Below are 14,209 nucleotides of genomic sequence, written 5' to 3' on the forward strand. Positions count from 1 at the left end.
CTTGGAATCAACCCAAATGTCCATCAGTGACAGACTGGATTAAGAAAATGTGGCACATATACACCATGGAATACTATGCAGCCATAAAAAAGGATGAGTTTGCGTCCTTTGTAGAGACATGGATGCAGCTGGAAACCATCATTCTTAGCAAATTATCACAAGAAGAGAAAACCAAACACCGCATGTTCTCACTCATAGGTGGGAACTGAACAATGAGCTCACTTGGACTCGGGAAGGGGAACATCACACACTGGGGCCTATCATGGGGAGGGGGGAGGGGGGAGGGATTGCATTGGGGAGTTATACCTGATATAAATGATGAATTGATGAGTGCTGACGAGTTGATGGGTGCAGCACACCAACATGGCACATGTATACATATGTAACCTGCACGTTATGCACATGTACCCTAGAACTTAAAGTATAATAAAAAAAAAAAAAAAAAGAATACCACCTAAAAGCTTCAACCTCAGGGGAGTAAATAGATGTTTTGCTTTTAAAACTTCTAGGTTTCAAGCCTAGAAAAGATATTCTAACTTGAAATCAAGATCCCAAACAACTGAAAAGGTAAAAAAGAAAATTAAAGCTGGGTCATGTTATTATTTGGAAAAACAACAATCCTATACAACTCCATGCTGCTTGCTAGCTAGGGCAGGGACAGGTGTGGCTCCCAGGAGTGGTGGCTTTGGGTTCTGTGGAAATCAGACCCATCCTCAAAGTTGTACAGAAGTATGTCATGTGACTACAGATTAAGCGGCCATCAAAATGCATATGGGGTATATCAGAGAAGTTGAAAAAAATAAAGAGATCAGCAAACCAACGAAGAAAAAGAAATGGGGAGAAAAAAAGCCTACAAAATACTGTAGAAATCCTACCAATTTTCCATGTATTGTATGAGGAAGAAACCTACCTCCTATTTTTAAAAAAGCACTTTTCAAGGCTTTTTATAGGTTCTTTTGACAGTATCTGGGTCACTTGAGTAATCTTAACTGGAAACTTACATAGATTTACAGAATCTATTAGATCATAGGATGGTTTGGCACTGCTTTCCCCCTTTGTAAATAGCTTATTGTATCCTTTTTCACAATATTCACCTTCTGCCAAGCATTAGAGTGGATGAATGCACTGTTCATGGGATACACATAGTTGCCTGGTGATTACCAGGACAGTTACTCTGATACCTGCTGAAGGCAGCTATATTTGAAAGTTCTCGGCAAAAAGTCAAGTGAAACCACTGAAAACTGAAGAATTAGGATTTACCCCAGGAAGGCAAGCATGATTTTACACTAGAGCACCTTAGAAAATCTGCTGTTGTAACTTGTCTCATTAACAAGTTAAAGGAGAAAAAACTTGATTACATAAAAACTATCAGATCACATCATTAGCTGTAGAAAAAATTCAATCCTCATCCTTTAAAAACAAGCCAAGTAGTCAGGCATGGCAGTGCCTGGCTGTAGTCCCAGCTACCAAGAAGGCTGAGGTGGGAGGATCCCTTGAGCCCGGGAGTTCAAGGCTGCAGTGAGCTATAATCGCCACCACACTCCAGCCTAAGTGACAAAATGAGAACCTATCTCTAAAAATAAACCACCAAACAAAACACCTCTTAGCAAAATACTTGCATAACATAATAAAAGGTATGTAGCAAATGCCTACAAAAAACATACATCATGATGAAGTGTTAAATGCTTCCCTTGGAATTAGATACGAGACCAGGATCCATCCAACGTCACGCTTATACTCCACACTGCACAAGGTAAAGGGGCCTGCCCGAGGTCATATCATTGCTCACTGGGTAAATCAAGACGACCCAGTCCAGCATGTTAGATCCTTCATCACAGTTTTGTGCTAAAACTTCTCCTATTATCCTTTGGACATGAGTCTCTTAAGTATTATCATTTAAAATTCATGGTTGTTGGCGGATTAGTTGATAGTCTGTGGTAGAGATACAATAAGTATTAGTCCATTTAGGAGGTCTATGTTTTGCTTTCTCTACAGTAATGTAAAAGGGTAGGATGATTAGTATGTTACAAGTCCACTGCAATTACAAATCAGTCTTTGTGCACATAAGACAGCACAAAATCACAGACCTAGGGTTTTGATATATACAAGAAACCCTATATGATAGCATGCCCCCATCTTTTTTTTTTTTTTTTTTGAGACGGAGTCTCGCTCTGTCCACCAGGCTGGAGTGCAGTGGCGCTATCTCGGCTCACTGCAAGCTCCGCCTCCTGGGTTCCCGCCATTCTCCTGCCTCAGCCTCCCGAGTAGCTGGGACTACAGGCGCCCGCCATGGCACCCGGCTTTTTTTTGTATTTTTAGTAGAAACGGGGTTTCACCGTGGTCTCGATCTCCTGACCTTGTGATCCGCCTGCCTCGGCCTCCCAAAGTGCTGGGATTACAGGCGTGAGCCACCGCGCCCAGCCCATGCCCCCATCTTTACCTCAAACTCTCACCCAAAAATACTAGCTAGGACCTTTCCCCTCTTACTATCAGTATTTGATAATTCTAGTTAGCACGAAATAAGATGTAGGATATATGAATAATAACAGTTTGATTTTAAATATATATGTTGTGCCTTGCACTCTACCAAAAATGCACTTTCCTTTAAATTAGATTTAGTTTATTCCAGAAGATTCTAGATTTTATTGCCTCTATTTACCAAAGCTATAATAACTTTAAATGCTGCTTTCATTAACAACTAAGGATAAAAAAAAGGTAAATGAACAAAGAATTTTACTCAAGAAACTAGTAAGAAACCAAAATGTACAAAAAATAGGACAAAAAAATTAATAAAGATAAAAGTAGAAGCAAGTTAATCAGAAACAGATTAACAGTGGAATAGATAAACTAATCCAACTGGTTCTTTGTAATGGAATGTGGACAGATACTCTTCTGGATAGGAAGACAAAATATCATAATCATATCAATGTAAGTTTTTATGCAAGCTCAAACATGTATAAACTGAGAAAAGGCCTGAAAGGACATATAGCAAAATGTTAGCAGTTTTTCTCTAAGTGGTGAGATTAAAGGTAATATTTTTCTTTTTTATACTTTTATTTTTTAAATCCTCTGTAATGAAAATATTTTATGATCAGAAAAAAATAAGCTATTTTTAAGATGTCAGATTATTTCTCATTGATATATACACTTCATGTAATGCCAAACTACTAAAAATATAGAGGGACTGAGAAAGAACTTCAAGAAGGTGCACATGGGAGATGAAACATTTTCCCAGAGGGTAGTGAGTAATCTTAAAGTAAAAAAAGAATAATCTTATTCCACAAGACATTACAACCTAATGCAAAGCCTGTCTAGTAACCTCTAATGGAATTACTTCCATACTTTCAATAAAATACCTACAAATTTAGAATACAAAGAGAGAAACTCCTTAACATGGCCCACCAGTAAGCCCATCAGATGGCCAAATGCAGAATCAGGTTGCAACGGACTCATCTTAAGACAGATGAAGCAGTGGAGGAAAATCTCCCTGAGAGCTCATGGCATAATTTGCTCCTTGAAACAATGACAACCCCTGAACTAAGGTAGGAAGCTGTTTTGAATCCCTCTTGCCAGCAGATCCCTAAATCAGACCCAGAACTTGGAGGAAACAAGAAATAGGAGGCCATCTCTCTTGCACCTCTCCAGCACTGCTCTGGGAGGTGGGCAGAATATCATATAATCACCACAATTCTCGCGTCAAAAAACAAAATTACAGGCTGATTGAAGTATTATTTTTTAAAAAACAAGAAAAGTTATTATTTATTTGCTCTTGGGCTATGGAAGATCTTCCCAAACAAAAAAAGGTTAAAAAAAAGAAATGATTAACAGATTTAAATGATATAACAACGTAATACCAAGTGTTGGCAAAGGCTCAGGGAAGCACATGATCTCATGACCGCTAGGATGAATAAACTGGCATAATATTTCCGAAGGGCAATCTGGCTGAATGTGTTGAAAGTCTTTAAAATGTTTATACTCTTTGACTCGGTAAGTCATCGTCTAGGAATTTGTCCTAAATAAACAGTAAGACAGACAAAAAAAAAGTATTTATAATATTGAAAGACTGAAAAGACCACAAATATTTGACAATACATATATGTTCAACAACAGGGACCTAATAAATATGAAATATTTATATTAAAATAGTATCTGGCCTTTAAAAGAATGTTTAAATGAATATTTAATGATAGGAATATACTGAGAAAAATTTTAATATTTCTAAAATGTTAAATGCAAAAAGAAAGTTAATAACATGTACAGGAGGATTATAAATTTGTTTAACTTGTATGATACACATACACCCACATATATCTGGAAGAAAACACCAAAACAGTGGTGATATTGTGGTGGAAAATTGGGAGTGATTTCATTGTCTGTTACTGGCAGCTAAAAGCAGGCTGACAGACCTGGCAAACTCCCACTCAATCTTCAGAACTCAGCTCAGTTGCTATTTCTTCCAGGAAGTCCTTCTGTGCTACCCTCGACCCCCATGTTATACCAGGGCCCCCCCTCACCTTTGCACTAGACTAGAGCCTGGGCATAGGGTCTAGGATATTCTTTATCACTGCATCATACTCTGATTTGATTTTACATCCCCAGTACACTTTGAACCACCCATAATCAGAAATTTGGGTGTTTCCTTTTTGTATCCCCAATCCCAACCTGTCGTCGATCTAACAGGCCTTCAAGCTGGAATGCTGGCTTCGTGAATGAAACAGACTAAGCAAATGCTTCTCTGTGCTCTGCGAATTTAGAGGTTAAGGGCAGAAATGTGAACAAGGATGAGTAAATATCAGTAAAGAGCTGTCTCTTCTCACCTTTGCCAGCAGACTGGAAACATGTTTAATTTCACCGTTTGCCTTTAGTAATTCTTGTCTGAGCTCACTGCAAGACAGTTCCAGTAGATCTTTCTCCGCTCGGGCTACTTTCAACATTTCTTGAACTTCGCAGCTCTCTGCCGTCTGCTCCACGGCACTGGCCTCTATGGCTTTCTGCTTCTCACCCTGCAAATGAGACTTCAAAGATCCATTCTCAGTTTTTAGCCCTTCCAAGGTAACTCTACACTCTTCCAAAGTTTTGGCCATCATGTTATTATTATGCCGTTCCAGTTCTAGAAATTCATTCAGTTTTTCATTTTCTTCCTTCAGACGTTTAATCATTTCTAAAGCTCCTTGGTTTTCTTCCTCAACCTTCCGCAAGCTACAGGTCAACTGCTGTTGAATGTTGAGCAGCTTCTCTCTTTCAAAGCGGCCCTGTTCAAGAATACCTGTGCACTTCTGCTCCAGTTCAAGGATTTTTCCTTCCTGAGTGGTGGGCTCTTCATTCTTTACTCGCTCTTGTAAAAGATTCATCAGCTTCTCATTTTCTTGACTTAGCTGCTCTGCCCTCTCTCGATGCTGATGAAAGGATGTCTCTAAAATCGTCTTTTCATCCACCAGCTTCTCATTTTCAGCTGTCAATTCTTGCACCATTTGTTGCTGGTCTGATAATTCTTGTAGAGTAGCCTGTAGTTCTTCTGCAGTGCTATGATGGTTTTCTTCCATCTTTTGTATCTTCTCTGTGAGGGAAGCCAGGGACAATTCACTTACGTTGTTTGGGGAACTCCCAGCGGGAGAACACTTTGAACTCTTAAAGGGGTTACTGGTGGAGGACAGGGGCCTTGAGGGTGTCTCTGCTGTAATGTGCTCAAAGTCAGAAGCATCTGGCGACAAAGAAGCTTTGGTAACATCGCTACTTGAGGAGCCTGATGTCTGTAATGCATTTCCATGTATGTTTTTTTTATACTCATCAATGTCACTGGACAACTGATTTCCAGCTGGGCTTCCGAAGCTTGACTCTTGAGTTATGGATGTCGGGCAGCTGCTGTCGCCAGTGTGACTTGCTGCCCCTTCTGAATCTGGGGAGTGCTCAAGATAGATCAGTTTCTCCTTCAGGGCCCGGTTTTCTTCCTCTAGATTGGAAAGCTCTTTCTGAAAGTTCTTGTTCTTCTCCTCAAGTGCTCTTATCACAGGTTCTGTGTCACCTGGGGAGACTGATGTTCCATCAACATTTGGGCCCAAAGCATCAGTCCCCTCAGCACTCAGAGTCCTTTTCTCTTTGCATTTCTTTAGTTCACTTCGAAGCCTGTTAATTTCACTATCTTTTGCTTTGGCTTCTGCCAAAAGTTCCCGAACTTGGGACTCAAGCGCAGCCTTTTCTCCACCTTCATTCTCTTGCTTGGGCTTGGTGGAAGGGGTCCTCAGGTGTTTGGTAGGAGTGGGAGTGTTGGAAGAAGTTGGACTGGACACTGATTTCCTGGGGTTCGAGGGACCACGTGGCACAGACCTCTCTCTTGAGACGGTTACTGAAAATTCCCGTGGCGCTGGAATGCCTGTCCGTTTGGTTGTTGTAAAGGCCCCTTAAAGACAGAAGAAAAAGAAAAAAAAATGAAAAAATAAAGCAAGCACTTTTTTTTTTTTTTTTTTGAGACAGAGTCTCACTCTTCCCCAGGCTGGAGTGCAGTGGCGCAATCTTGGCTCACTGCAAGCTCCGCCTCCCAGGTTCATGCCATTCTCCTGCCTCAGCCTCCCAAGTAGCTGGGACTACAGGTGCCCACCACCACGCCCGGCTAATTTTTTGTATTTTTAGTAGAGACGGGGTTTCACCGTGTTAGCCAGGATGGTCTCGATCTTCTGACCTCGTGATCCGCCCACCTCGGCCTCCCAAAGTGCTGGGATTACAGGCGTGAGCCACCACGCCCAGCCCAGCAAGCGCTCTTATAATAAAACAAAACCCAAATGACTGTAAATCACATGGCACAGTGGACAGTAGCTGTCGCTCTTCATCCATTTCCTCCTCCTCTAGCTAATTATCCAGTTCTGACTGGGGTTTCTGTGCTTCCTCCCCACAGCCCTATACTTTGGGTGAGGCTGACCCCAAGCCTGAGCTACTTAGGATGACCCCATCCCCAGCCAGCTGCTGGTTCACGCATGGGCACACAACTCAATTAAGATCAATGCGACAAAGGGAAGGTTTTCTAGGCAAGCTATTAAACACCATAGGACAAGAGTGAGAAAATGTGTAGGTGTGGGAATGGCTGGTAACCACCCTGCCCTCTCAAGAGGAAGGTGGGAATGCAGATGGCAGAGAAGGAAGAAGGAAACTAAATTCTCAATAGCATTGTTGAGTTGCTAAATCAAATCAACCCTGAAGTTTGGCCTATAGCTGGCCTTTCAGTTAGGCAAGCCAGTAAATACCCTTCCTATAAGTCACCTTGAGTTGGGTTTTCTGTAACTTGCAATTTAGTGCATCTGCACTGATAATGTTGGCAACTAAACAATGACCTTTTGACAAAATACAAGTTCTTTGTGAATTTCTCAATAAACACTTTAAAAAACATCATTAACATATTTTGACAGCATAAATTTGATTAAGAAATCAGAAGATACAGATAATACTGAGAGATGGATCTGATACAATGACATACTACTTTTGACATAAGTGGAAATGATGCACTCATTTGTGTACATGAAGAAACAAGAATAAATGAAATAAGAACATACCTACGGTACTTGACATGATATAGACATAACACAGAATACTTGTAACAGGAAATGTAAGGTGTAAATAATTATCTTTTTCTTCATCTGTACTATATCATAGACAATGTAAAAACAGCCCTGGGGTGAAACCCAGACATCAGTCTCCATTGTGCTCTAGAATTGAAATCCACCTCAGATGTTACAGTGCAAATTAAAATCCTGAACATTTTTTTTTCTTTTACAAACTCAAAGACTATCTGATGAGTCAAGGCTGGCTGCTGTCACTTACACAACTCCACATGCTTTGAGTGAGAGGTCTAACAAAGGTTCCTAGAAGTGGTCATCAACCGGTAGGCCTCTGCAGCATAGGAAGGGCATAGGAGGGAATGTTCCCATAGACTGGCAGCAGCCCCAGCACAGGTTCCGCACCTAACAAGATGGGCAGCTGTAAACCTACCACCAAGACTGTTTCTGAGCCCTGAGCAAACACACATCTAAACATCCTGGATCCTGATGACATAAAGGCTGATGGCATTCATTACTAAATATCTAACAACTGAGCTCTTTTGAAACTTTGACCTAATAAAGGCTGAACTGTCAAATTAATACATAGAAAACTATGGTTTTTAAATTAACTTCTTCAAATTAAGTTTCTGGAAAGCTAAGAGTATATCATAGACTTTTAATACAGTTGACTCCTGAACAACTTAGGGGTTAGGGGGACCAACCTCTCATGCAGTCAAAACTCTGTGTATAACTTTTGGCTCCCTAGAAACTTAACTACTAATAGCCTATTGCTGACCGGAAGCCTGATTGATAACATAAACAGTTAACACATATGTTGTATGTTATATGTATTATATACTGTATTCTTCAGAAAAAGTGAGACAGAAAAAAATAAAATGTTATTCAGAAAACCATAAGAAAGAGAAAATACATTTGCAGTACCATACTGTATTTATCAATACCATAAGTTTACATCATCTGTTTGCAACAAAATGAATCATCTGTCTGAAGCAGCAGGCAACCATTCGTCAATCTAGCAAGCATTCAACTCTGTTAGGGCTTTTATTGGCTTCTAGGGAGCACTGCCAGTATCACTAGTGACACTTCATATGGGTCCCACAGTGTTATTCAAGGTTTGTGGTACTGCACTAAACACAATAAAACACACTCAAGAACCTCAAGAGGTCACTTTTCACCGTGATCTGAAGTGTAATGGAGAGAGGAACTGCTCCCACAGAGATGACTAGCATCACAGTGCCTTCCAAGCAGCTACCCGCAATGCTTGAGCGTACTGCAGTGATATCAGGAAGTGGCCACAGAATTATTACAGGAGTACCGTATGTACTACAGTTAATTGTATGCAGTTATAATACTGCATCTTTACATTTGTTTACATTTCTCTCAACAATGACTAGCACCAGTCTGCGTGTACATAAGTTTAGACAAATTTTAACTTTTTATAATAGATTTGTGTATATTCTATGGTAGCAAATGATAAAACTGATTAGTATCTACATGTATTTTATGTATTCATGACATATGTAACTTTTTCTCAATGTTTTCCGTATTTCTAGACTACTCGGTTCATCCGAGTTTTTTTCAAACTGTTGCAACTCTCCAAATAATTTTCCAATGTATTGATTTTTTTAAGTCTCCATAGAAATGGACCTACACAGTTCAAGCCAGTGTCATTCATGGGTCAGCCTGACTTTCAGGTGTCAGACACCTCACCTGCATCATACTACACACTCAGTGAGCAAAAGATTTATTTCATTATTCTTGTGAAATGAGTATTAAAACCACTAAGCACTACAATGTTTTAGTAATGCCAGTTCTCTAGAATGAAGTCACTGCAGCAATGATCGTATTAAAAACTGGAAGATAACTAAAGTTTCACCGTAACTCGAGTTAGAACAGGCAAACCTGAGAGTCCAGGACCGATCATCAAACAGGCATTTGTTATTCTTAATGACATCACTAAATTAAGGCTACCTTTTTCTTTCTCTCTTTCATTCTTATTTTTTTGAGACAGAGTTTTGCTCTTGTTGCTCAGGCTGGAATGCAATGGTGCGATCTCGGCTCACTGCAACCTCTGCCTCCGGGGTTTAAGTGATTCTCCTGCCTCAGCCTCCTGAAGAGCTGGAACTACAGGCACGAGCCAACATGCCCGGCTAATTTACTGTATTTTTTTTTTTTTTTTTTTTTTTGTAGAGATGGGGTTTCACCGTGTTGGCCAGGCTGGTCTCGAACTCCTGACCTCAGGTGATCTGCCCGCCTTGGCCTCCCAAGCGCTAGGATGACAGGCGTGAGCTACCGTGCCCAGTCACTTTCTTTTTTTTAACCTGCAATCATTTGTTGGTTTTGAAGACGGAAGAACTAATATAGAACAGATCAACTCCGTTATTTCCAGCTACAGTTTAACGCCTTCCTTTTGCTGCCAAATTGTAGTCTGTTCTCCCCATAAGTGTTACTTCTGCCTTATCTATACTACTAGGAATTTTTAAAAACCGTGAAACTAAAGTATATTTATGAATGGATGTGTATTATGAAATGTACAATCCAGCTGTATTTTTGTTACATCTATTCTTTTCCCTTTTTCTTTTTTTTTTTTTTTTTTTTTCACTATGTCTGTCTGTCTTTTGGTTCCAAATGATTCTTCCCATCTCTGTACACCTCATTTCAGAAACTGTTACGGAGCACAGCTTAGGTTCAGAGTTGCTTCAAATTCATCATCAGACCAATGATGATGGTCTTGGCTGCACACCCCCAATGTGAGCCCAGGCCTCCAGCCCAAACATACCTCCTCGTGGGTAATGCCAGAGAAGAGTAAAGAGCAACAGCCCTACAGCTTACAACACCTCCTCCAAGCAGTAGGAGTCAGACCTCACTGTTAACCAAAGCACTCTGAAGCCCTGAGACTGGCCATGCTTCCTTACACAGCACCACATCAGGGGCAGTGGAGAGAAGGGCCAGTGGAACAGGGATTGGCTCAGCCAGCACCACTGGATCTTTCGTGTTCCTCCCACCCCGCCATCACTTATGTGAAACATCCCCGTGAGGCTGGCTGACTCCAAGAAGTTAGCATAAACGTAAGCTCCATCTCGTAAAGAAGAAACATGTTTGAAATGTGACATTTTCTAAATGCCAATGAAAAATTATACAGCAGTCAATCACAAGTACATCAAACCAAGCATTCATATAAAATAAGCATTCATAAACTATAATGGAACACATACTATTGAGAACAGTTGAGGATTAAGCTGGTTGGTCTGTGAGTAATGTTCCTGTTTCTCTTGTATGATTACATTTGTGCAATAAATTAGAAAAACGGAGTTAGCCAAACTGTACATGAAAAAAATGCACTAATCATCAGGGAAATGCAAATTAAACCCACAATGAGATATCACTTCACACCTGTTAGAATGGGTACTATATTTGGGAGGCCAAGGCGGGTGGATCATGAGGTCAGGAGATCAAGACCATCCTGGCCAACATGGTGAAAGCCCGTCTCTACTAAAAATGCAAAACTTAGCCGGGTAGTTGTGGTGTGCACCTGTAGTCCCAGCTACTCAGGAGGCTGAGGCAGGAGAATCACTTAAAGCTGGGAGGTGGTGGCTGCAGTGAGCCAAGATCACACCACTGCACTCTAGCCTAGGCAAAAGAGCAAGACTCTGTTTCAAAAAAAAAAAAAAACAGACAAAAGATAACAAGTATTGGTGAGGATGTGGAGAAAAGGGAAAGGGAACCCGTGTACACTGTTGGTGAGAATATCAATCAGTACAACCATTATGGAGAATAGTATGGAGGTTCCTCGAAAAATTAAAAATAAGGTCAAGGCAGTAGGATCACTAGAGACTAGGGTTCAAGAACAGCCTGGGCAACATAGTGAGGCCCTATCTCTACACAAAAATATTTAAACATTAGCGTGGGAATGGGGGCATGCACCTGTGGTCCCAGCCACTTGGAAGGATGAGGTAGGAGGATCACTTGAGCCCAGGGGTTTGAGGCTGCAGTGAGCTGAGATTACACCACTGCACTCCAGGCTGGGTGACAGAGAAAGACCCTATTCCTATTTAAAATAATAATAATAATAATAATAATAATAATAATAATAACAACAATAATGAAGCCAGTACAGTGGCTTATGCCTGTAATTCCAACACTTTGGGAGGCCGAGGCAGGCAGATCACCTGAGGTCAGGAGTTCGAGACCAGCCTGGCCAACATGGCAAAACTCTGTCTCTACTAACAATACAAAAATTAGCTGGGCACCATGGCACATGACTGTAACCCCAGCTACTTGGGAGACTGAGGCAGGAGAATTCCTTGAACCCAGGAGGCGAAGGTTGCAGTGAGGCGAGATCACGCCACTGCACTCCAGCCTGGGCAACAGAGCACGACTCCGTTTCAAAAAAAAAAAGCTACCATATGATTCTGCGTCCCATTACCACATATATAGCCTAGGAAATGAAATCAGCATGTATCACCATGTCACAAAGACATCTGAATTCCCATGTTTACCACACCATTACTCACAATAGCCAAGATACAGAATCAACCAAAGTGTTCACAAGTGGATGAATTAATAAAGAAAATGTAATATATACACAATGGAATACTATTCGGCCTTTAAAAAGAAGAAAATTCTGTCATCCGTGGTAACACGTATGAACCTGGAGGATACCATGTTAAGACTGCATGCTCTCACTCGTATGTGGAGCCAAGAAAGTTGAACTCAAAGAAGCTGAGTAGAGTTGCCAAGGGCTTCTGGAGGGACAGGGAAGGTGCTGGTCAGAGGACAAAAATTCAGTTAGACTGGAGGAATAAGCTCAAGAGATCTACTGTACATCATGGTGACTACACTCAGTAACAATGTATTATATTCTTGAAAAATCTCTGAGTGAACAGACTTTAAGTGTTCTCACAAAAAATAGTATGTGAAGTCAGCAAATGTTAAATAGTTCAATTTAGCCATTCGACAATGTACACATATATTTCAAAAATATCATGTACATGATAAATATATAAAGTTTGTCTCAATACAAAATAAATCTGGCTGGACATGGTGGCTCAAGCCTGTAATCCTAGCACTTTGGGAGGCCAAGGCAGGTGGATTGCCTAAGCCCAGGGTTCAATATCATCCTAGGAAACACGGCAAAACCCCATCTCTACAAAAAATTTTAAAATTAGCTGAGTGTGGGGGCCCATGCCTGTATTCTCAGCTACACAGGAGGCTGAGGTGGGAGGATCACCTGAGCCCAGGAGGTGGACGCTACAGTGAGCCAAGATTGTGCCACTGCACTCCAGCCTGGATGACAAAGTGAGACCCCGTCTTGATCAATCGATTTATTTATTTAAAGAAAATTTTTAATGTAAAAAAAAAACAGAAGGAATAAATTCTATCATAACAATATACAGAGAGATGGGGTGGGAAAAATAAATATTTTCAGAGAACAAAGAGTACATTTAAAATAGCAATACTAAGATCAGTTAAATCATGGATCAGATAACTAAACACTGCTTCCATGGTGATTCTCAGTAGCCGAAAATAAAATATTTTTAGTCCTTTTTTTTTCATCCTTCATCTTGCCCAAAGAATATGCTAGTGGGGCTGTTCTTTGGTAGGTCATCTCTCTAACCTGAACTGATGAAGGAAATGGTAACAATCTGAAATAAATGATTTTTTTTTCATGTATTCAACAAGTATTCATGGAGTGGCAGGTAGGAGACACAAATGAAAATTCAGTATCTTCATACACCACAAAATTATAAGATAACTTGCTCCTTTTTTAAGAACCTAAACTATTAGAATTTTAAAAATATCACTCTTCATAAATTGTTTTCTCAAGGAGTTCCAATAATTTCTTCAATGTCAAATCCATTTTTTTCCCTTAATCCTGATCCTTCTCAACTTTTCACTGGCTGCTAACTTCATGGACTATTTGTTTCCTCTTTCCGTCATTCCTTTTACTCACATCTGACAGTGGTGCCAACCCCCACGCAAGGAACTGATAATCATATTTAAAATCTCCTTCCCTTTTGCAACCAACTAGTCAGCCACTAAATCTCATTAACAGTTTTTGGAAATGTTCCCATGTTTTTCCTTTCCTTTCCTTTTGATCTGAATCGAGTCCAGGTCCTCAGAATATTCCACCTAATTCTCTGAAACCGCTTTCTCACAGGTCTTCCTGATTCCAGCCTCTCCCCACTTCAGGGCACACTGGACTAACATCCCCTAAATATCCCATTGATGTTTCTGTTCCAGAATCTGTACATATTTCTTATCTCTTGCTGCATCAATGTCAAACTTCTTCCCTTGGCTTTCAAAGCTACGTGTAATCTCATCCCAACTGGTGTATCCACCCTCATGCACCTTTTGTTTTCCTTTCTCTCCAACACACCCATTTAACTCTAGCCAGTATCCTCAATGTCCCCAATACATCCTGTGACTTGGTGGGACATCATTCCCTTTCCACTGGACCCTCTGGACTGGCATTCAAATATGCTTAATTCTCTTCAAGTAAAAAAAAAAAAAAATAGAATCCACATCTTCTTCCAGCTAATAAATATCCTATTTCTTTCCTCTCACAGCAAAATCCTCAAGAATTACATTCACTGCTTGTCTTCCATTTCTTCATTTACTTCTCTACCCACTCCCATTACTTGACCAAAACACTGTCCACT

The 14,209-nt window shown here is 40.5% G+C and overlaps 1 protein-coding gene across 3 annotated transcripts in view; it reads right to left on the reverse strand.

Annotated features, from left to right (window-relative positions):
- The window catches only part of SPECC1 (sperm antigen with calponin homology and coiled-coil domains 1), a 227,679-nt gene that overhangs the window by 101,677 nt on the left and 111,793 nt on the right, over positions 1–14,209 (reverse strand). For 2 of the 3 annotated variants that reach the window (XM_026448174.2, XM_026448175.1), the window contains one exon: positions 4,818–6,397. In XM_026448174.2, coding sequence (XP_026303959.1) covers positions 4,818–5,543 — 726 coding nt within the window. In that variant the 5' untranslated portion in view covers positions 5,544–6,397. Of the gene's footprint in view, positions 1–4,817; positions 6,398–7,809; positions 7,828–14,209 lie in introns of those variants that run through there. The other variant, XM_026448176.1, reaches the window with a different exon arrangement.

Source organism: Piliocolobus tephrosceles, chromosome 16 (genome assembly GCF_002776525.5).
Source record: "Piliocolobus tephrosceles isolate RC106 chromosome 16, ASM277652v3, whole genome shotgun sequence".
NCBI lineage: Eukaryota > Metazoa > Chordata > Mammalia > Primates > Cercopithecidae > Piliocolobus > Piliocolobus tephrosceles.